The 20,965-nt window shown below is 52.7% G+C and overlaps 10 protein-coding genes across 10 annotated transcripts; 4 read left to right on the top strand and 6 right to left on the bottom strand.

Moving 5' to 3' along the window:
- Positions 1-1,093: 1,093 nt before the first annotated feature.
- On the bottom strand, positions 1,094-1,816 carry N7474_007359 (uncharacterized protein; the record flags this gene model as incomplete). Its single annotated transcript, XM_057198769.1, has 1 exon — positions 1,094-1,816. The coding sequence occupies one exon, from the start codon at positions 1,814-1,816 to the stop codon at positions 1,094-1,096; it is 723 nt and encodes a 240-aa protein (XP_057052209.1).
- A 391-nt stretch (positions 1,817-2,207) lies between these two features.
- On the bottom strand, positions 2,208-2,895 carry pin1 (peptidylprolyl isomerase ESS1; the record flags this gene model as incomplete). Its single annotated transcript, XM_057198768.1, has 4 exons — positions 2,208-2,217; positions 2,273-2,389; positions 2,441-2,841; positions 2,893-2,895. 4 exons carry the CDS (start codon positions 2,893-2,895, stop codon positions 2,208-2,210), a joined length of 531 nt encoding a protein of 176 aa, XP_057052208.1.
- Positions 2,896-3,158: 263 nt separating this feature from the next.
- On the top strand, positions 3,159-3,886 carry N7474_007357 (DNA-directed RNA polymerase II core subunit RPB9; the record flags this gene model as incomplete). Its single annotated transcript, XM_057198767.1, has 4 exons — positions 3,159-3,238; positions 3,298-3,469; positions 3,691-3,780; positions 3,842-3,886. 4 exons carry the CDS (start codon positions 3,159-3,161, stop codon positions 3,884-3,886), a joined length of 387 nt encoding a protein of 128 aa, XP_057052207.1.
- Positions 3,887-4,072: 186 nt separating this feature from the next.
- N7474_007356 (mitochondrial 54S ribosomal protein uL14m) lies at positions 4,073-4,666 on the bottom strand (the record flags this gene model as incomplete). Its single annotated transcript, XM_057198766.1, has 4 exons — positions 4,073-4,143; positions 4,200-4,424; positions 4,514-4,598; positions 4,652-4,666. 4 exons carry the CDS (start codon positions 4,664-4,666, stop codon positions 4,073-4,075), a joined length of 396 nt encoding a protein of 131 aa, XP_057052206.1.
- A 917-nt stretch (positions 4,667-5,583) lies between these two features.
- On the top strand, positions 5,584-7,518 carry N7474_007355 (SET domain-containing protein; the record flags this gene model as incomplete). Its single annotated transcript, XM_057198765.1, has 1 exon — positions 5,584-7,518. One exon carries the CDS (start codon positions 5,584-5,586, stop codon positions 7,516-7,518), a length of 1,935 nt encoding a protein of 644 aa, XP_057052205.1.
- Positions 7,519-7,989: 471 nt separating this feature from the next.
- N7474_007354 (putative carboxylesterase) lies at positions 7,990-9,701 on the top strand (the record flags this gene model as incomplete). Its single annotated transcript, XM_057198764.1, has 2 exons — positions 7,990-9,384; positions 9,444-9,701. The coding sequence occupies 2 exons, from the start codon at positions 7,990-7,992 to the stop codon at positions 9,699-9,701; spliced, it is 1,653 nt and encodes a 550-aa protein (XP_057052204.1).
- Positions 9,702-9,917: 216 nt separating this feature from the next.
- Positions 9,918-11,708, bottom strand: mrh4 (ATP-dependent RNA helicase MRH4; the record flags this gene model as incomplete). Its single annotated transcript, XM_057198763.1, has 1 exon — positions 9,918-11,708. One exon carries the CDS (start codon positions 11,706-11,708, stop codon positions 9,918-9,920), a length of 1,791 nt encoding a protein of 596 aa, XP_057052203.1.
- A 754-nt stretch (positions 11,709-12,462) lies between these two features.
- On the top strand, positions 12,463-16,619 carry bud4 (uncharacterized protein; the record flags this gene model as incomplete). The annotated part of the gene is made up of 3 exons (XM_057198762.1): positions 12,463-12,552; positions 12,609-15,267; positions 15,319-16,619. The coding sequence occupies 3 exons, from the start codon at positions 12,463-12,465 to the stop codon at positions 16,617-16,619; spliced, it is 4,050 nt and encodes a 1,349-aa protein (XP_057052202.1).
- Positions 16,620-17,089: 470 nt separating this feature from the next.
- On the bottom strand, positions 17,090-18,173 carry N7474_007351 (Kelch repeat protein; the record flags this gene model as incomplete). The annotated part of the gene is made up of 2 exons (XM_057198761.1): positions 17,090-17,937; positions 18,008-18,173. 2 exons carry the CDS (start codon positions 18,171-18,173, stop codon positions 17,090-17,092), a joined length of 1,014 nt encoding a protein of 337 aa, XP_057052201.1.
- Positions 18,174-18,720: 547 nt separating this feature from the next.
- N7474_007350 (amino acid permease) lies at positions 18,721-20,663 on the bottom strand (the record flags this gene model as incomplete). Its single annotated transcript, XM_057198760.1, has 7 exons — positions 18,721-18,928; positions 18,991-19,378; positions 19,426-19,605; positions 19,655-19,919; positions 19,972-20,332; positions 20,381-20,494; positions 20,548-20,663. The coding sequence occupies 7 exons, from the start codon at positions 20,661-20,663 to the stop codon at positions 18,721-18,723; spliced, it is 1,632 nt and encodes a 543-aa protein (XP_057052200.1).
- Between the last annotated feature and the right edge of the window lie 302 nt (positions 20,664-20,965).

The following is a 20,965-nucleotide window of genomic DNA, read 5'->3' as shown; positions in this document are numbered from 1 at the left end:
ATAATCTCGCTTCACAGCGCCCATATCGACGGCATCACACACCCGCGATAGATCGCAGTTATACTGACTTGAAAGCAGGAAAGTAGGCACGGAGTGTAAGTCCACATCCGAAGTTGTTGGGTCTGGTTTGAGGTTGAAAATGAGAGGTGGTGTTGAGGGTCTTGATGGGAGGAGCAGGTCTTGTGGAGATGATGATGATGATAATGTGGAGGTGTGTTTTGGGTTTATTCTCTTATCACCTCGTCTCCAACACTCCTTGCAGGTGTGCAGTGTGTCTTGGAGTTGGATTATTCGACGACCCCAGCAATAAACATCTTTGGGGCAGATGAAGCATTCTGTGTCCCAGATGCAGCCGCACAGGGTGTATTTGCGGGTCCAGAAGATGCACATTTTGATGAGTGGGTAGCTTGTTAGCCATGAGTAATGGGAATGGAAATGCAAACTTGGGGGATATGGGTCAATCATTGGAGACTTCTGGGACTATAGAATCATTATATATTGAAATATGATCTTTGTTTTATTAAGACAGTCAGTCTCAGTTCCAATCTTAATTATCTAACCATTCCGAATTTCAGTGAAGGGGACAAGAGAATTCCAAGAACAATACTGCCAAGAAACATTCTAGAATGTCCTGGTCTGTTTCTTGCTTTATAGATTGTACTCAATCAAAGACAATGCCCAACCATCTTTGTGGTTCTTTCTTTGATAAAGTAGGGTTATATATACACGTGACCTTGCTCAGCCTCAGATCTGACAAGAATGTTGGGGATAGACTCATTCTAGAAAGGTTCTACTGTTGATCTAGTGAGACAAAGGAGGAAGGTCTATAGATTTTTATGAAAGAACTTGAAATGTGCAGGGTGTGTAGGATCAAAGCCAAGCCAAGCCTAAAGAGTCATGCTGTAGATACTTGAGCGAAGAGCACCATGAAGGATTATGTGGATTGCATATTAGCAACTATCGTAGCCTCTCAATAATGTCCATGAACTTCTATCCTTCCCAGGGCCCGAATTCGCTCATGTCTTTGATATCACGTCCACCACCCAGAAGAAAGGTGTAATGTGCAAGGTTGTCGCAGAGAGAGCACCCATTGTCACAGCGGAGTAACCGACTTTGGGCTACTAACATAGAACGAACTGGCCAACTCATCTGCATCCTCCACCCGGTCCACAATCAGAAGATAGACCTCATCAATAATCTCTTCCCAGGTCGGAATCACCAGGCCTTCAATACAAATCTCCCACTTACACATCTCCACCACAAAAGTCGAATTCCACCAGCGGCGCCACTCGTTGTGAATGTGTTCATTGCCCATCAGACAGCCAGCCAGATACTCGATCTGTGTCTTCTTCTCACGATAGAGGTGATAGGGGCCGCGCATAAACTCCTGCACGGCATTGACGTACTTGGCCGTGAACCCAGAGTAGCTGACTGCGTCGACGCAGAACTTGACGGCGTCGCGCGGGATCTTGGACGAGGGAGCGAGGGTGCAGTCAGCCGGGTTCCAGTCTTCTTTCCACTCGAGGAGGCGTTTCATCGACTTGGCATGCACGTGGTAGATGAGGCCCATTGTCTCCGGGCACATGGCGGAGTAGCGCTGCTCACGCAGGGTCATTAGGGAGTGCATGCCGGCGAGGGCACAGATGGCGGCTTTGTGCAGTTTGTCGTGGGAGTCTCGTAAGTCGGGGGGAACTTGGAGCCAGGTTGGAAGTTTGAAGGCGCCTGCTTCGTAGGTGTAGTTGAAGATGGACGAGCCCGAGTACTGGATTCGGGTCAGAGAGCGCTTGCGCCGGAGGGCTTCGAGGGAGCCACCCATGGTTAGTGAGAGGATCAGAGAGGCTGGGGGAAGAGGAAGGAGGGAGATGGAGGAGGGAGATGGAGGACGGTTGAAGAGCAGCGATGTAGTGGATTTCATTTAACATCAAGAGCAACCGGATATTCACTGCAGCTCTCAACCGCTAGTGGCAGTATCAGACATGGTCACTCACCTACCTAGTCCTTTGTTGTCCACAGTCGATCTCCCATCTACCCCAAAGTGAGTCTATACCAACATCCACTCATGTTTCGGGCCAAGACATATTGATAGATAGAATGATTGTCATTTTTTTTAATCCACATTGGTCCAAGACAGAAACCAAGAGCATAACCAAGTTAGGAAAGATTAAGTGCACCAACCACGATCCCTCTTGCCGGACATGGACCCAAAATTACTGGACACTGTATCCCACTCATTAGTAACCAACATAACAGAGGGGAAAAGGTCTGAGCATACCGTTCAATAAGGTGGACTCCCGACGCAGTCTCCACGATCCCGCTAACCTGGCCCGGCTGCAGCGCAAAAGCGGCATTTTCAAACTCCTTCTGCATCTCGCCATGACCGAAAAAGCCACTTCGAAGCAGTTAGCATGAAGACCGAGATGCCAGAAAACAACACACGTACAGATCACCCTTCTTCCGCGCACTGCTACAATCCGACTCCGAAACGGCAAGATCCCCCAGAGTAGTCTCGCCAGACTGAATGCGCTGCTCATGGCCCTTGAGAATCTCAATAGCCTCCTCCTTTGACCGGGTAATCTCCGCCTCGCGCCAGCTGCTGGGGCGTCTGCTGTCGCGGTGCTTGATGAGCAGGTGGCTGCAGCGGATCTTGCCCTCGCCCTGTCCCGAAGTATCCGGGCGCGCGGCGGGAGTGTGGTGCTGCGCCATATATACCTTTAACTTCTCGGTATCGGTGTCGGCGGGCGGTTCCCAGCGCGACTCCTTGGTGGCTGGGTTGAAGTAGTAAGGGAGGTTCTTGGAGTTCGAGTGTCGAACTTCCCATCCTGCTGGAAGACCCGAGTCGGCCTGCATTTTTGTTAGTGATTATAGAAAGGTAAGAAATCAGAAGAATCCTACCATGGTTGTTGTATAGAGAGAAGCAAGGTCGAGTCGATGCTATGTCAAGCACAGGTACCTGGGCAATAAGGAAAGTATGGAGTTGAGCTCTGCCACTGCGGGGATGATGCGCCCGACAAACACTGCAAACAGCACAAACAAACCAAACATCCGAAGTCTGCCTTCTTCCACGCCGCTGGCTTGACTCAACTTCTTGCCTTCGATTTCATTCTTCGTCCACCTCCTTATCAACCCTCGATCTCCGGACTACTCGAGCTCCCCAAAATATGTCTGCCAGCCCGTCTCCCTCCGCCGGTGGCGGCCCCAAAGCGTCCGACCAGATCCACTTCCGATTCTGTCGCGAATGGTAACTACGCCCTCTCTCTCCCTCTGCCCTACTCTTCATCTGCTAATCTGTGAAAACAGCTCCAACTTGCTCTACCCGAAAGAAGACCGTGCCACGAACCAGCTGATGTTCACCTGCCGCACCTGCCACGTTGGCGAGCCGGCCAGCTCCTATTGCGTCTACCAGAACAATCTGACCAGCCAAGTCGGCGACACGGCCGGCGTGACCCAGGATGTAGGATCTGATCCGACGGTTTGTCTCCCAGGATTTTGTACCCTATGCGGTGAACAGATTGCTTGTTTTGTTTGCGGCGTGGTTGGGGAGGAAGAATCAAGCAGCGACGGCCTGGAATTCTAGAGGGAGATGAGATGTCCCGGAAAGCGCTGAATGATTCGCTTGCTTTCCGTTCATTGTGTTCTGTCCTCTCTGGAAGAATTTCCTCTTGGCTAACGCGTGACTTTACTCGACGACAGCTCCCTCGAGCCAACAAGCTCTGCCCGAGCTGCGGTGAAAACGAAGCGGTCTTTTTCCAGTCGCAGCAACGGTCTGCGGAAACCGGGATGGTGAGTGATCATTGTATCTGGCCCATAGGGCCGAATTTGTGCTGACGCTTGCTTTGTCAAGAAACTCTACTATGTCTGCTGCGCATGCGGTAACGTCTTCGTCTGATGCTTTATTTCTCACGACTTCCCTCGATACCCTTTGATTTCTTTCTTCCGGCTATTTCGCAAAGCATGTACTCGGAGTTTGGTGGCTAGATTTTCTTCAAATAATATTTGATAGAAATGGCGAAATGGAAATGCTATTGATACATATTTCAAACAACGAAAAAAAAAACTCCCGCTTCTGTAGATATTACACATGCATCGGCGCCAACGACAAGATCTTCGACCATTGCTTGCCGCGTAGTTCCTGGCCCACGATCCCTAGACAAAAAATTTAGCCCCTTTCTCACACCGCGACACCAAAGAGAGTTACTAACCGTTCATGCGCGTCCCAATCGGATCGCCCGCCTTATTCACCAGCACACAAGCATTATCCCCAAACTTAACCACACTCCCATCAGGCCGTTGAGATTCCTTGCGCACGCGCACGACGACCGCATGCCGAATATCGCCTCGCCGGACCTTGTTCGCCAGCGCGGTGGACGTGCTCGATTCGGATCCCGCGGCTCGTTGTTTCTGTACAACGACGACTATCCGGTCACCTAGACAACACAACCTGTATCAGCACGGTCTGTCTTTGAGAAGGAATCGGAGATCCTCTCATGTCGCTCCGGGAGGGGGTGGGACTCACCGATTGTCGCGGGCCGCTTCTTCTTCAGGACGTTCACGCATTCGACCACCGAGGCGCCGGAGTTGTCGATGCAATTTAGTAATGTCTGCGCGCAGTGGGTCAGCGGGTGCAAGGGTATGGGACTGTCGATTGGCGCACCTTTAGTTGAATCATTGTGTGTGCTCAATCGTCCGGGGAAAGTGAGGGTTCAGTCGAGCATCACCATAATTTGCGGTCGGAGGGTGGGTTGTTCCGGGCCCGGTGCCAAGACGGAGTAGAAGAGACAGTGAAGGGTACCGATGTAGGTATCCCGGAGTAGGGGGTTGGAGAGAATTGGTTAATATTAACAGTGGAAAGATAATGATCTGGCGTATGGATCCATCTTGTGGGAGTTACAGGAAGTTTCGTGAATAGGATGAGTGGAGTTCATCCCGATATATATTTTGGAAGATGAGTCCTGTCCGTATCCACTGTGAAGTGCAACTATCACCATTAGACTTGTAGCCTCTCGTGAACAAAATTTATGATCTGTTGGATTGCTCTTCTAGCAGGAGTGTGAAATGAATCTCTCATGCAATATAGAGGGAGAGAATCCGTCCAAAAATTCATGTAGAAAAATCCGAATTGATTCCAATTCTATGGTTGTCATCCCTGGTGGTTGTTCCATGCACTCACCCGTACATTCGACCATGACTTGCCTGTAGGATGCCCTCGAGTCTCATAGTCTCTCCCAGATGAGCCACTGGAGGCATTGTTCTTGATTGTTGTCATTGTCAAGTGCGATCCTTTGTTTTATAGACAGCCCCCGGCACAGCCTCGAGTCGGGCGCGGGAGTGCAACCTCCTCAATTTCAGCAACGGCGCGTAACCGCATCCTCCCTTTTCTTTCTCTCAGCCTACTCCTTGGGGGAGGGAGATACTTGATTGATCACTACTACCCTATTCTTAGGCTCATACCTCCCATCCACTCATTCTCCACTCACCCCGACCCATTCTTGGCCCCTCAACCCTCTCCCTGCCTGGCATCCTGGACTCCGCGCTCTTCCACCTTCCCACAGGCCATTGGACGGCAATTCACTCCCTCGATTCACGATGCCTCCCAAAAGGCGATCCAGTCCTCCTGTGCCCTGCCGCGAACGTCTGACCCTGGCTAAGCTGGCCAGCTACGACGACGTCGCAACGGATGCCCTGGTCGATCGCGTAAGTGTCGCTCGCTCCCCCCCTTCACTACTTGTCGCAAATGGCGCTGACCCCTTTCCCCTCTCTCTACAGGCCGAATTTTGGACCAACACGCGCAAGAACCGCACCAAGTACAGTCCAGCCCGCGGCATCCACAACGACGATGTCGCGCACATCCTCCTCCACGACGTGGTCGTCGCCAAGGACGTTCCGCTAGCCGAGCGCAAACTCCTCGACATGCCCGGCCTCAAGAAATACATGAACAGCCTGCCCACCCCGCGCGAGAAGGAGTGGTTCCGTAGACACATCCGCAAATACATCCAGATCTACCACCCGGACTGTCCGTTCGAGGTCACCACCACCAATCGCTACACCATCACCGAGCACGAGGCGGCTATCGGTGCGCGCAAATCGATCAAGAAGAATGAGGAGATCAGATTCCTGGCTGGAACCTTGGTGCCCATGACCCGGGAAGAGGAGCTGGATCTCGGCTTGACGCGCAAGGATTTCAGCATTGTCATGTCGAGTCGGCGCAAAAACCCGTCTTTCTTTTTGGGCCCTGCGCGCTTTGCGAATCATGACTGCGATGCCAACGGGCGCCTGGTGACAAGGGGTAATGAAGGCATGTCGGTTGTGGCTACGCGGAATATTGCTGTCGGCGAAGAGATTACGGTCTCCTATGGCGATGATTACTTTGGAATTGACAATTGTGAATGTCTATGCTCGACATGCGAACAAGCTTGTCGCAATGGTTGGTCACCACACATGGACTCGGATTGCACCAGCAAAGAATCCACACCAGCTTCCATCGATGAGGCACCGGATGTTCCACTGTCCGGCAGAAAGCGCAGACGCGGCTCGTTGGACTCGGATGTCTCATCCTCGGGCTGCTCGACCCCGCTCAAGAAAGCCAAGTTTCAGCGTCCAGTCTCTAAGCTCCGCGAAGAGATCTCTGTGTCGGAGCTGGCTACGGAACCAGCCACGACCCCGGAGACAGTTTTTACTCCAGAGATCTCTTCGGAGCTGGCTACAGGCCCAGATTTAACGCCAGTGACAGAAGTTACTTCCGTTTCTGTCGGCGGTACTCCTGCCACACCGGCCCAGGGCGAATACAAGGCCTCGAAGTTGTGCGAAGAGATCAAGTTTCCGGACCAAGCCATCTCCATTGAACCCGTCTTGGAGGCTACAACCACGGATTGCGAGTCTTCCGGCTCCCCTGGACCTGCCGAGTCTCATCGATCATCGACCTCCACCACACCAACATCCGTTGACGAAACGCCCGCGGTCAGGACCGAGGAAGTGATCGAAACGACTGAGACTTCAGTCGACGGCGAGAATGATAACATTGGCGCAGTTGTTAAAAAGCGCACCTACCGCAAGAGGCGCTTCATTATGCCCTCCGTCGAAACAGAGGTGCCAGTCGCCCGGGTACCGGGTGACTACACTAGGACATCGAAACTACTCGCACAGAAATACGACCGCTGGATCGACTGTTATACATGCAATGTCTGGTTCTTGCAATCAAATTCATACCAGAGACGGCGCGAGTGCCCCCGCTGCGAGCGACATTCCAAACTGTACGGGTTCCAGTGGCCGAAGACCGAGAAGGAAGGCGCGTGGGATGATGAGGAGCGCATCATGGACCACCGCGAGGTCAACAGGTTTATCCGACACGATGACGAGAAGGGTGTGAGTCGCAGGGGCCGCGGCGTTAGCTTTGGGGTCACGCTCACCCCAGACGCCTCTGATGCTCGCACCGAGACAGAAGCCAGTGATGCGAATGATGAGTGCCGCCGGCCTACTCGGGCTAGTCGGCAGCGAGCCCGGGCACTCCGGATGACGATGTGATGTGAGGAAGCAGACTTTTTGCGTGTGCAGTGTTCGTTTGGATGAACATACATGATATAATTTTCCGGGAGTGTTAGGATATGCATTGGGTTGGGTGGATGATCTGGATCATGGGAGGTGTTTTGTCTCTGGACTATGATTTACGGAGTTTGGTTGTTGGCCGTAGAGTTAGCCAGCTATTTTGCGCACATCTACATTGATCGAATCTTGGGACATCTCACTCGAAGTCTATATCTCAACCGGGACAATGCTGCCCGAACTCCTCTGTTCCTCCCCGCATTTCGCCCCAAGCAACGACAAAAACTGCACCAATGAACACCATCCTCCATCCTTCGCGAGATTGGACTGGCTACCTCTCCAACCCCGTGCAGATCCTCTGCGCAGGTGTTTTCCCGTCCGCAAGATGCCGCTGGAGGTATAACTATAGGCCGTGCAGAGGACATCACCCAGAATACAGACTAACAGTCAACCATGAAGCTGCCCATCGTAACAATGGGCTTCTCAGCGCCTTCTGTACTATACCTACTTCTATTACTTTTGATAGGTGTCCGCGCTAGCCCAGTATCCGACACTGACAATCTGCTCGTCCATCTGGACTACGGCTCCTTCCAAGGAAACTATGACTCGACCTACAACCTGTCATACTTCCGCAAGATCCCCTTCGCCTCGCCGCCAACGGGGATGAACCGCTTCCGGGCGCCGCAGCCGCCGCAGAAGATCTCTGGCGTGTATAACACAGACCAGGACTTCGACATGTGTCCGCAGCGCACAGTCAATGGCTCCGAAGACTGTCTGTACCTAGGCCTATTCTCTCGTCCCTATAAGCCAGCAACGAATCCACGCCGTCCAGTACTGGTTGTGTTTTATGGCGGGGCTTTCATTGAGGGCTCTGCCTCGTTCAAGATGCCTCCCTCTTCATACCCAGTGCTGAACGTGAGCACGCTCAATGATTACATCGTCGTATACCCCAACTACCGCGTAAACGCCTTCGGCTTCCTCCCGGGGAAAGCGATCAAGAACTCTCGAGACTCAGATCTCAACCCGGGACTCTTGGACCAGCAATACGCCCTAAAATGGGTGCAGCAGCACATCACCCAGTTCGGCGGTGATCCAGGCAACGTAACGATATGGGGCCAGTCGGCGGGCGGGGGGTCAGTTGTTGCGCAAGTACTAGCGAACGGACGGCATGGCCAGCCGAGACTCTTCTCCAAGGCGCTGGCCTCGTCACCCTTTTGGCCGAAGACGTACCGATATGACGCGCCGCAAGCGGAAGCGCTTTACGACCAGCTTGCTAATCTGACAGGGTGTGCGAGCTCTCATCATGAGACTGAGACGCTGGAATGTTTGAAGTCTGTTGATGTGCAGATTCTGCGTAATGCGAGCTTGATCATCGATGCGGATAATACATACACGACGAGCTCGTATACCTGGGCTCCTGTTATCGATGGCGAGTTCTTGGTTGATACACTCTCCGACGCTGTATCCCGCAACACCCTGAATACGGAGTTTGTCTGGGGGATGTATAACACGCACGAGGGACAGAATTTTATTCCGCCGGACCTGGATGGTACCGCTTCAGAGGACGGGTATAATTCCTCTGTGGCTAGTTTCCGGGAGTGGGTGAATGGATTCTTGCCTGGGCTGTCTGCGAGGCAGATACGGGCCGTCGAGTCTGTTTATTATCCGCCTGTCGGGAGCTCGGAGACTATCTCGCAGTATAATTCGACGTTTATCCGTGCTGGCTTGATTTACAGGGATGTTGTGCTCTCTTGCCCGGCGTATTGGGTTGCGTCTGCGGCGACGGGGCGGGGGTATGTGGGCGAATATACCATTCCGCCTGCTACGCATGGCAGTGATTTTATCTGGGTTTGTTTTGCTTCTTCTTCTCCTCCTTTTACAACCATGACTAACTAACGATAATACAGTGGGACGTCATAAATTCCGCCCAAGAAACAAATCCGCTGGTGTACGACGGCTACGCCGGTGCATTCGCCAGCTTCTTTGAAACGGGCGATCCCAACGCACATAAGTTGACCAATTCCTCTGAGCCCGGGGTGCCAGAGTTGCAGGAGACGGGGAAGGAGTTTGTGATTGTTGAGGATGGGTTTGAGAATGTGGAGATCTTGCAGTTGAAGAAGAGGTGTGAGTTTTGGAGGAGTGTTGCGAAGAACATCCCTATTTAGTTTAAGCAATACAATATTCCCTCCATTGAGGAGGGAAGCAAGACAGAAGTGGGATGGGAGTAGAATCAAGTATATTCAGGCCAGCCCCTATAATATCGTACACATCGCCTAGGGCATCGGGTATTTAGTTCGTCTTTCCAACGTCGTTTATGATACAAATAGGTATGATAGTAGTTATACAAAATGCAGTATTAGATCAGATCAGATCAGATCAGATCAGATCAGTGCTTGACCGCGGAACATGCCCTCGCGCACTTCGCGGACCACGTCCTTGCGGTCCTTCTTGCCGACAAGCACAACACCACGACCACGCTTGCCCATACGGCCGAGTCGGCCGAGACGGTGGATGAAGTCGATCGTTGTGTGCGGCACATGATAAAGGATGACCGTCCTCACGGCCAAAGTGTCGATACCGCGCGAGGCGATATCGGTGGTCACCAGGACCTTGGTGTCGGCCAGACGGCGGGTGGGCCTGTCCTCTTTCTCCAGGACGAAGGGGATAGCCTTATCTTGCTTGCGGCGCTTGTTGGCCAGCATGATCTCCTCGGAGGTTGGGGGAGTAGCGACGTCGGTGAATTCGGCCAGGATTTCTTCGTGTTTGCGAGAGCTGGAATCCCGGGATAATGACACCGCATCGATTCCCTTGGACTGAAGGAACTCTGCTACTTCCTCGGCTTCCTCGCGCTCGTTGACAAACACGATGATCTTCTTCACTCGCGGCTCCATGTATTGCTCCAGTTGCCCAGCAGATTCCTCGGGACCGGCTTTACCGATCGACCAGATCACATCGGCGCAGGCGAGATTGCGGTGTCCGCGGTACGGGTCTTTTTCGATGTCCACCACGCCCAGCTGCACGCGGCGCGGGATGGCGTGTAGTTTGGGAGTTGTCAATCGTTTGATGTCCGGATAGAGTTTGCGAAGTTGGGTGTCGAGACTGCGGGGAATGGTGGCCGAGCAAAAAATCAATTTCTTGAGAGACGGGGCGACCTTGTCGATGATCTCGGTGGTGGTTGGTCGGAAGGATTTGTCCATCAGGGAATCGGCTTCGTCGAGGACCAGGTGGCTGACACGACTGAGGACGTAAGGGTTCGTCTTGGCAATAGACGACAGAAGATGCGGTGTCGAAACTAGAATGTCAATTCCACTCGGGTGGAAGAGCGTGTTCTTGATCCGACGCGGACTGAGGTTTGAAGAGATCATGCCAGACCGGTACTTGACTGTATGGGCGAGAGCCTTGACCGTCGATCCGACCTGGGCCACCAGCTCCGATGTAGGAACCAAGATGATGACTCTAGGACGACCAGCATCAGTCATCGGCGCTTCCTCCGGCTCCAGCTCGAATGTGCGGTTCTTCAGCCGCTCTTCTCGCTCTTTTGCCTTTTGTTCCTCAATCACCTTCTGCTCTTCCAGGTCGCGTACTTCGCTGCGCTTGGCTGCATCCACTACCGGAAGCAGGTAGGCCAATGTCTTTCCTGAGCCCGTTTCTGCGGCGAGAAGATACTGGTCGTACTGTGGCTCGCCAGCCTCCTCCTTCTTTGCTTTTTTCTTGTTTCCAGATCCCTCGTCCAGGAGTTGTGGTATGGCAAGACGTTGGATCGGTGTCGGAGTGACATTGGCGATCCCCGGGAGCGCCTGGGAGAAAATCGCCTGTCGCACCGCGGGCAGTAAGGGGAAATGATCGAAGCTGGTGATGCTTGCAATCTTGGACTTGATTGCCGTCCGGCGGCCATATCCAATTGGCGCCAGCATTGTCTGCATTTTTAATGCTTTGTACAGCGGGCTTTCCTTCTTCTTGTCCGGTTTGTCGTCTTCTCCGGATCGCTTCTGCGCGGCTGCCGACCTGGAGCGTGGTGCAGCGCCTCCAATGCGGGGGGCCACGGTTTGGTTCATGCCAGAAAAGGGGCCCCTCCAATCTCTATTAGGCTTTGCACTTTTCAACGAGCTCCTTCCGGCATTAGGAGACAGGGCCATTCGAGATGCCTTGCGGCGCGTTCGGAGGGTGGCCATGGATCGCGTGGCCTGCCATGATATCGGAAGCACCGAGGGAGAAGGGGGTATTGTCGTGCGTGTTCGACATAAAAGACAGACGGAGGAACGAATGGGCAGAGGCATTATTCTGCCTGATCGTAGAGTGGACGAGGAGTGAGTGACTATGAAATGATGCGACGAGAAAAAAATAATGAGCCAGAATGCGTTCCCTGACGCTAGTCTATTCTGGGTCTAGCCCCGAATATCAGTCAAGCACATACATGTGACCACACGTGATCCGCTGATTCCCTGATTCATCCCCCGCCTGTCGTTGCCCCAGCGACTCCCGGTCCCCCAAACACTAACAAACCCACTCTCCGATCCATGGTATCTGCCACAACAATATCCATAATCAAGATCCCCATCCCGATCTCCTTTTTGTCTCTCCCCTGCTCGTGTTGTCATCCCTTCCATCCCTTCGTCCCTGCGTCAGTTTCCATAAATTATTGCACGATCTGACCCTTCGACGGTGTGTTGACGCACTGGCATTCTTGCTTCGATCGACACTCCCTTGTACACTTTCGCAGCGAATGTACAGCACCTCGTCTGCAAACAACTCCCACCCGGCCTGAACGAAAAGGTATGTTTGTTTGGACACGGAGGACATTACTCAACCTACTGTGGTCCCTGGTCGAAGTTTTGTATTGACGCAATGGCAGATATCCCTTTTCACCGTTTGTTTACTTGCTCATCACCATCGCGCCCTGGTTTCCATACACACTCAACATCAGCCATGGGTCTTGGAGCGGGCCAACGGCCACTTTCTGAAGTGAGCCCGATGGCGCCTCGACGCAACTCACCCAGCTGGAATCAAGTCTCAAAGGTAACGCGGCACCCGCAAATATCGCGCGATAAACAAACGGCTGACTTCGCAAACAGACACCCAGCGGTGACTCGGCTGCGTACGATGGGTCTCCCTTGAACAACTCTTCTTCCCCGCGCCTTTTCTGGAAAGGTCGTGACTCTCCTACTCCCTACAACAAGGGTAGCGAAAACCGAAACCCTTATGACCCCGAGGGCTCGTACTTCCCGTCCCAGCGGCCCTCCCTGGAGGACCTCAAGCGCGTGTCGCGCGTCAAGAACCACAACATGTTCCGCGAGAGCGGGCAAGAATACGATCCGACCCAAGTGTCAGTGCCACGTCGGTCCTGGGCCGCCGAGCGCTCGCCCCAGCGGGAGAGCCTCATCAACATGGCCAAGTCGCAATACGACGACAGCCCCGCGACTCAGACACCTCGCCCTCCTTCTCCCAGCAAAGACCAACCTTCACCGGGCAAGTCTTCTCTATCCAAGGGAAGCCGTTACGGCAAGGGCTTTGACCCTCAGAGCGACATCTGGTCGGAGTTTGACAGCATCGGTCATCGTCATGCTAAGAGCGTGACGTTTGACGTTGCACCTCCGCAGGTCAATGAATACGAAATGACCACCCCAGATCCATCCTCTGTTGCATCTGGATCTCGTGAGAATAGCTACGATTCCGAGGACGATGAAGATATCAGCTTCGAGCATGAGTCATCAGTCGAGCACGAGGATAGCTTTGACGCTTCTTTGGAGGACATCGAGAAAACTCCGGTCGTGCTTCCCGATGACTGGCGCTTCATGAGCCCCGCAAATGATGGGGAAGACGGAGATCCCTTCGTTGAACACCCCGAGAGTCGCAGCACGAACGCCCACCCGGAAAGAGAGTCCGCTCAGCACGAACGAGTCGAGTCTCTTGATTCTAATGGCGATCCACGCCCTCTGCCGCCCTTGCCCTCTGTCAACCGCCTTTCTGGCTCTGGTCCCACTTCGCCCAGCAGACTGGCTGCTGCTTTTGAATTGGGCAGTGGTGCCCAGCGCATCCTGCCAGCACCTCCCTCCCCGGCCTCCTACAGCAAGTCAGACCTCGGTGGCCGCATGTCTCTTGAGGAACGTCTACGTCTTATGATGCTCCAAGAGGATGAGGTAGATGATGACGATAAAGAAAACGCGGCTCTTCGCGAATCGCGACTGAGACCCTCCAGCCTGGTGAAAAGTTCCGACAAGAAGGAGTCCGATGAATCTCAGGACAACTTCTTCTCACCTCCCCGAATTTCTCGTGACTCCATTTTGAGAGACATCCGCAAAAGCGAGAGCTACGAGGAGGATGACGACGAGGATGATATCTCCCAGATGGCCTTTAGTCCTCACCATTACGACCATTACGACCCTGACGTCCCAATTCCTTCGCTGGAAAATGATGATGACGATGATAGTGGCAGTGTGATCGTCAAGGAAGAGGAGCACGAACACGATCTCTACGCGATTCCCGATCACTTCCAGAATCTTTCAGACAACAGTCTGTCTTCCAACGGTACCCGAGCTCAATATGACGAAGACAGCAGCTACTCTCTTCACGACGCTGCGGGAAGTGACGGCACTGACTCTGGACACACCACACCGGTGCCTGAGGAGCAGACTGAGCCTGCCCCGCAGCCGAGCGCGGAACCGAATGACCTGTCGGAGAAGGGTGAAGCTGGACCCTTGGACATGGTTTCTATTCGAGAGTCACTGGGACTTCGCCCCTCTACTCCAGAGCAGCAGGAGGAGCAGGTTTCCGAGCCTGGAACTCCTGACTCCGTCATTCGCCATCCCGTCGAGGACGAGGAAGACGATGAAGAGAAGGAAGACAGTTCGTCTGATGAGGCGGTCCCTGAGCCGGTTGCAACTGTCCGGGCTCCTGGTGCTGGTCTCAAGGTTCGGCCCTCGCTGACTCCGGCAGATATGGAATCGATGGCTGCCACTCGCCGCAAGATTAGTGGCCAGCATGATGCCATGCCGCAGCTAACCAAGCAGATATCAAACGAGTCGGACGAGACCGTTGGTGCTTCTGGTTCCCTTGCACCGCAGCTGGCCTTGCCAACCAGTTTGGCTCACCGACAACCGAGCTTGATGAAGTTGGACATCCCGTTCAGCATTCAGGAAGAAAGCCTTGGCTCCGGTCTCGACAAAGAATTTGACCGCGTTATTGAATCCCAAAAGGTGGCGTTTGAACTCGCTCTTTCCCAAATTTCAACTCGTGACCCGCGACTCCCTCCCCTGGGAGACCCCCAGGATTCTCAGAACAACAACTCAGTCTTTCTTCCACCCTTTGCTAACACTTCCCGTCCCAAACAGAGAGGATACCTGATGCGCCAGAACACGAAGGTTATCATTGCGAGCAGTCGCAACGAAGAGCCAGCCGTCCCTGCTGAGCCTGCCCCCGTCGATCCTCGCGGCACACGGTCTGCTGGCTCTTCCCCCCGCAAGGCCAGCCAGCAAACTTGGACCACGGAGCCTTGGAATGGACGGATGCGACGTCCTAGTGTGAAGACTCCAGCGGGTATCCCTAAGAAGAAGCCTGTTCCCTCCGGACCTGCGCCGCCACTCCCAGGCCAACAGAGCAACGTTCAGGAGGCAACCGCCCCTCTTGAGGAGACTGAGCCTCAGCTAAATGAAATTTTCGAGGAAGGCGAAGAAAGAGGCCGCCTCTTCGTTAAAGTTGTCGGTATCAAGTACCTGGACCTTCCACTCCCGCGAGGTAAGAATATCCTTTTCTGTTGATTAGACCAACCACTGACCTTGATACAAGGCGAACGATCCCACTTCGCATTGACTCTGGACAATGGCTTGCACTGTGTAACCACTGCGTGGTTGGAGCTGGGCAAGTCTGCTCCTATTGGACAAGAGTTTGAGCTCATGGTGCAGAACGATCTTGAGTTCCAGTTGACCTTGCAAATGAAGCTCGACGAGAGCAAGTTCCAGACTCAGGAGAATGCTGCATCCTCGCCCTCGCGCCAGAAGGCCTCCGCTCTCAGCCGAGTCTTTGCTTCCCCGCGCCGCCGCAAGGAGCAGCTTGACTTGAAGCAGCAGTCTCTGCAGAAGGCCAAGGACGTCAACGCTCCGGTTTATGAACGACTTCGAAACCTCGTTTCCCGCGACGGAAGCTTTGGCCGCGCATATGTCTCATTGAGCGACCATGAGCAGTATGCCTTTGGTCGGCCTTACACTGTGGACGTGGCTTGCTTTAACGAATGGGCTGTCGAGGAGACCCCCAGCAGCGTGAAGAGCAAGAAGAGTGCCACCAGCGTCAATTCCCAGCGTCGTCCTCCGTACAAAATTGGGAAGCTTGAGCTGCAGTTGCTGTTTGTCCCCAAACCCAAGGGCGTCAAGGACGACGACATGCCCAAGAGCATGAATGCCTGCATTCGTGAGATGCGTGATGCAGAGAGTGTTGCAGCGCGCACTTGGGAAGGCTTCCTTTCTCAGCAAGGTGGAGATTGTCCGTTCTGGCGTCGTCGCCTCTTCAAGCTTCAGGGCTCCAAATTGACGGCCTATCACGAGACCACGCGTCAGCCACGCGCAACAATTAACCTCGCCAAGGCGGCCAAATTGATCGATGACCGATCTTCCCTCACCCAGAAGCAAACCAGCACCAAGGGCGGTGGTCGCCGCAAATCAGCCTTTGCTGAAGAAGAGGAGGGTTACATGTTTGTTGAAGAGGGCTTCCGCATCCGCTTCGCTAACGGCGAGGTGATTGACTTCTACGCCGACAACGCCGCAGATAAAGAGGGATGGTTGCGAGTCATGTCTGAAGTTGTTGGCAAAGGCTCTTCTGGCAACGGAGCAGTCAAGGCTTGGGCAGATTTTGTCCTCAAACGTGAGCGCAGCATGCTGAAGTCGAGACGTCAGACTACCAACGATCGACAGGCTGCCCCTCCTGGCCCGCCCTCGCCCATTGCGAAGCGGCCCATGACAGCAGCCCCAGCTCTCAAAGGACCGGCGGCGCAGGCGCCCCAGTCTTCTCGTCCAAGACACAAACACACCTTCTCTCAGCCTGAGGTTCGCGGAACGGACTCCCGGCACCAGAAGACTCGCTCCTTGATCTTCTAATATGTGTCTTTGCTTCTAATGGTATTTCAACGCCCCATTCGCTTCTTCTGTCCATGATGCCAAGCTGTTACCATACCATACCTGCTTTTTGATTCCCTTGTGGGATGTTCATCGCATTGATCCCCCTCCCCACCCATAACTTTGGAATTTTTTTTATCTCCGAAGGCGTTGGTGTATGATGCGTCCTCGTTCTTTTGTTCTACTTTCTTTTTTGTCGAGTCTTTTCTTCTCTGTTTCAAGAACTGCTCCAAGCAGATGAGTGAATGTGTCGGTTCCATGGGTGATATGACAAGTTTATGACCCCAAACCCAGGACAGACGATCATCTCATGACCCTTGAGCTTCCTGTTGTACGTTAATGCTACATACGCCTTACTCTTCTTTCCTTCACCAGTTGATAATTGAGTTATTTCCTTTCCTTATCCCGTATATTGCATCAATCGTAGTCTGTTCGTACCATGTGGACAAAATTCACGAGAAATAAAGACTCCAAACATCTCCCAACCGCTCATTACTCTCCCCCAACCCACCTTGAACAATAATCTTATTCTCGTTAATAATATCAGCATCAAACCAGCCTCGAGCAGCAGGACGGTGTCCCTCTGCGTCAGCTTGCCCATCAACCTGAACCCAGACTTTACCCCCAAGATCAAAAGCCCAAACATCATCCAGCATCTTCCCCGCGCCTTGATGTCCCAATGAACTAGGATCCCGCTCCCCAAACAACGTAACCAAATATTTTCTCCCATCAACAGTAACAGGAAGCAAAGCCCCAACACTGCGGGGCGTCGGTCCAGAAACCCCGTCGGGAGTATAACTAACCGTCGTCCACGAGTCCGTTCCGGGATCATAAATATCCACAGAACCACCCTGCTCGGTCACCCCATCGAAACCATTCATACGGTACAGCAATCCCTCCGCGAACGCGATGGATGTACCACCACGCGCGGGATCCGGCGCAGATGCGAGTTGGGTCCATTGCTTCGAGGATAAACTGAATGCCCAAAGATCGGATAGGCGGCCTTTCTCGGGACATCCGGCGTGCAGATAGAGGGTGTCGTTTCCGTCGCTGGCCATGCAGTGGTAGCTGCGCGCGGCGGGGATAGGGCTTGAATCAGTCGGGGCGACGAGTGTCCATTTTGATGATGTAGCATCGAGCATCCATAGCGAGCCCTGCTCATCGATTGGCGCCATTGCTACTCCGCCCCGGCCGGAGAAAAGATAGATTTGGTTGTTTAGAGTTGTTGATGCGGATCCGACTCGTGGAGATGGAGAGGGGGATTGGGCGGTCGATGGGGTGGTTGTTAGGTGAGCGGTGTCTGTGTATTGGTTATGGTTTTAGATGATGGCTGTATTCTTGCAAAGAGAGAGGGAGAGAGACACGCATACCGTTTTCTAGCGAAAGGATATGGATATCATTATCTCGCGGCTCGCGTGGTCGTAGCTCGCCTCCGAAAATGTAGACTTGGTTATTTGCCACGGAGACGATCTGAGACGAGCGGCGCAGAATGTCGGATTCGTGGATGGAGCGCCATTTTGCTGTGAGGTTGGGCATGGTTGCGGAAAATGAGATTAGTGATGTAGGGGACTCTCAAAAGTGCCTTGGGGTCGTTTCTACTTATGTACAAGAGAAAAGAGAGAGGGTGGTATGATCTGGAAGACACGGATGCCGATTGAAGTGTTGTTGGTGGGGGGAGGACCTTGTGGACGAAGTACCTTGTGGTTTTACAGTGGGATGAGCGTTAATTGGGCTTTGATTGGGTAAGCAGTCGATTTTAACTTTAGCGAGTACAGTATTAACGGCTAGTTTTGATTTTTAAGCTGTGTTCATAGGGTGCAATGCATGAACTGAATTATTGATATGCCTCGAGTTGGGTCGGAACTTGACATTCTGACCGGCATGGATTATTCTTGGCTGAGGCTGCCTATGAAGCTATGATCATTTATATTGATACTATTCCAGATTCATTACTGTAGCTGCTCAATGGCTGTAGTGACAGTGGCTTAAGAAGCCGTCTTGGCTTTATTATGGACCCATGCTATTAGGCACTGTCAGAAATTCTCTAGAAAAAGTGTTCAAATGTAATGCCCCAACATCGGGACTAACTCCACAAAATGTTGATCTTTGACCACCGAGACTTAGGACCCTCTGGCGGATCAGGATCGTTCTCTGCAATCTCCACGAACCTCGCAACGGGCGACTCATCCAAAGAGACAATCTTGGTGCGATACCAGATCTTATATCCAAAGTAGAGAGCAGCGAAAATACCAATGTCAAGATAGGCGGAGATGAATGTCTCGGTTGACCAGCTGTGACAAACCTGTTAGTTTCTCGTATTTCATCCAAAACCGGAAGGGTCAACTGAACTTACTGCCCGTGGATAAAAGTAGTATAACCACCCGTCAACAAAATAATAGAAAGCGAAATCAGGGTCATCCACGCCGCATATGGCTGAAAGGGCGCTTTCCAGGGTAGCCTCGTTCGAGAAATACCTTGCTTCTTCATGGCGTAGTAGAAGCGCAGATACGTAGTGCAGATAACCAGCCAACTCATGATTTGTGCACATGCTACTAGATCCTGGAGCCACGTGAACACCGTTTCGGCAGTGGCGCTGACGGACATGTAGCCTAGGGCCATCCACATTCCGATTCCGAGGACGCCCATGTACGGCACGCCCCAGCGGCTGGTGCGGGCTAGGAAGCGCGGAGCTTGGCCCTCCCGAGCTAGGCCGTAGAGAATGCGGGAGCCGCTGAGCAGAGCTGCAGATTTTTAGTATGTTCTACCGGATGGTTAGATGGGGACACACTTGAGTTGCCTGAGCTCCATGCGCTGGTCAATACGATCGCATTGATGATGTGAGGCACTACCTTCACATTGGAACGGTTTGCGGCGATGAGGAATGGTGACTGGGCGGCTGTCCCGGTGCTTCTTAGAAGCATTTTGTCGTTAGAGGGAACGAGCAGGGTAATCATGAAGACAGATATGACTGGGACATGTTAGATACTGGCATTTGAAAAGGGTGGGGTAGAGAATACTATAGAACAGCGCGACGCGGACGAAAACTCTTTTAGCGGCTTTGGGAATATTTCTTCGCGGCGCATATGTCTCTGCTGCGGCCATGGAGATTGTCTCGACCGAGGAATAGGCATACGCGGCGTTGGCGAAGACCGACCAGAATCCCATAAAACGTCCCAATGCTCCCGGAACGCCGAGGTACTGAACAAAAGGACCAGGGTCATGCCAGTATTTAAAGCCGATAGCTCGGTGATCGGGACCGCCTCCTGCGGTGAGTACAAGGCCCTGGAAACGTTAGCATATCATCACCAAATGAATTTAACGACTGGTATAATACCATAATATTCATGCCGACAACCAGGCAGACTTTCAAAATGGCAAATGTGAATTCCACTTCTCCGTAGATACGAACAAGAAAAATGTTGCTTGCAAAGAGAATTGCGCTGAAAACCGTCACCCAAATGGCGTTGTTGACAGTCACCCAGAACTGTACGATCACTGCAGCCGCGGAGATCTCAGCGGGGATGGAGATGAGATACTGATATGTGACGTTCCAGCCTTGCGCAAAGGAGAAAGCAGGGTCCACAAAGTAAGCAGCAGGTCGGATAACACCTCCACTAAGGGGAATAAGAGCGCTCAGTTCTCCAATGGAAAGCGTTACACCCGAGATCAATATTCCCATTATTGTATACCCCATGCTGCGGGTAGATTAGAAATTGTTAGGCATATATGAAGTTAAAACGCACAAAATACCTGCTGGTCCGGCATCGGCTAACGCTCGTCCGGAGCCAAGGAAAAGTCCCGTTCCAATCGTGCCTGCTAATGCGATCATCTGAATGTGGCGCTGCTTCAGGCCCTTTCTGCATTGAAAGTCAGAAATAAGAGACAAATGACCTGAATACTCCGATCGAACCTCAGTTCTTTCACCTCTGCCATTTCAGGAGCATCTGCTCCGTCGGGGTCTTTGGTCTTTTCAACATCATAGGTTTGGGTGCTAGGCACTTGGGTATTGTCAATATCGTCCGTCATCCCTTCAGTAAACTGTGCTACTCTGGCTGGTTTCGTATAATTGTAGGAAGAGCTTTTCGGAGCAATCAGCGGCCTGTAGCCTTCATATGTCTTAAGGCCTAAGATAAACAACTGGAGAAGATAAGATAGCCCACGAATAGCGTGGGCAGCGCTGTAACCTTGAACCGAACATGCGTGGGGGTGATGGGGGGCAAACCTTTTAAACGAAAGTATAAATGGCGGACTTGCCTTCTTAGGATATTTGCTAGCAGGTATCGGAGTGTTACCGAGTGCTCTGCGCCGATCCATCCTTTTCTTTGCGG

The sequence above is a fragment of the Penicillium riverlandense genome (assembly GCF_028828495.1).
Source record: "Penicillium riverlandense strain IBT 135883 chromosome Unknown utg000006l_segment0_segment0, whole genome shotgun sequence".
Taxonomy (NCBI): domain Eukaryota; kingdom Fungi; phylum Ascomycota; class Eurotiomycetes; order Eurotiales; family Aspergillaceae; genus Penicillium; species Penicillium riverlandense.
Note: the sequence above shows the minus strand (reverse complement) of the source record. Positions and strands in the feature narration are given on the sequence as shown.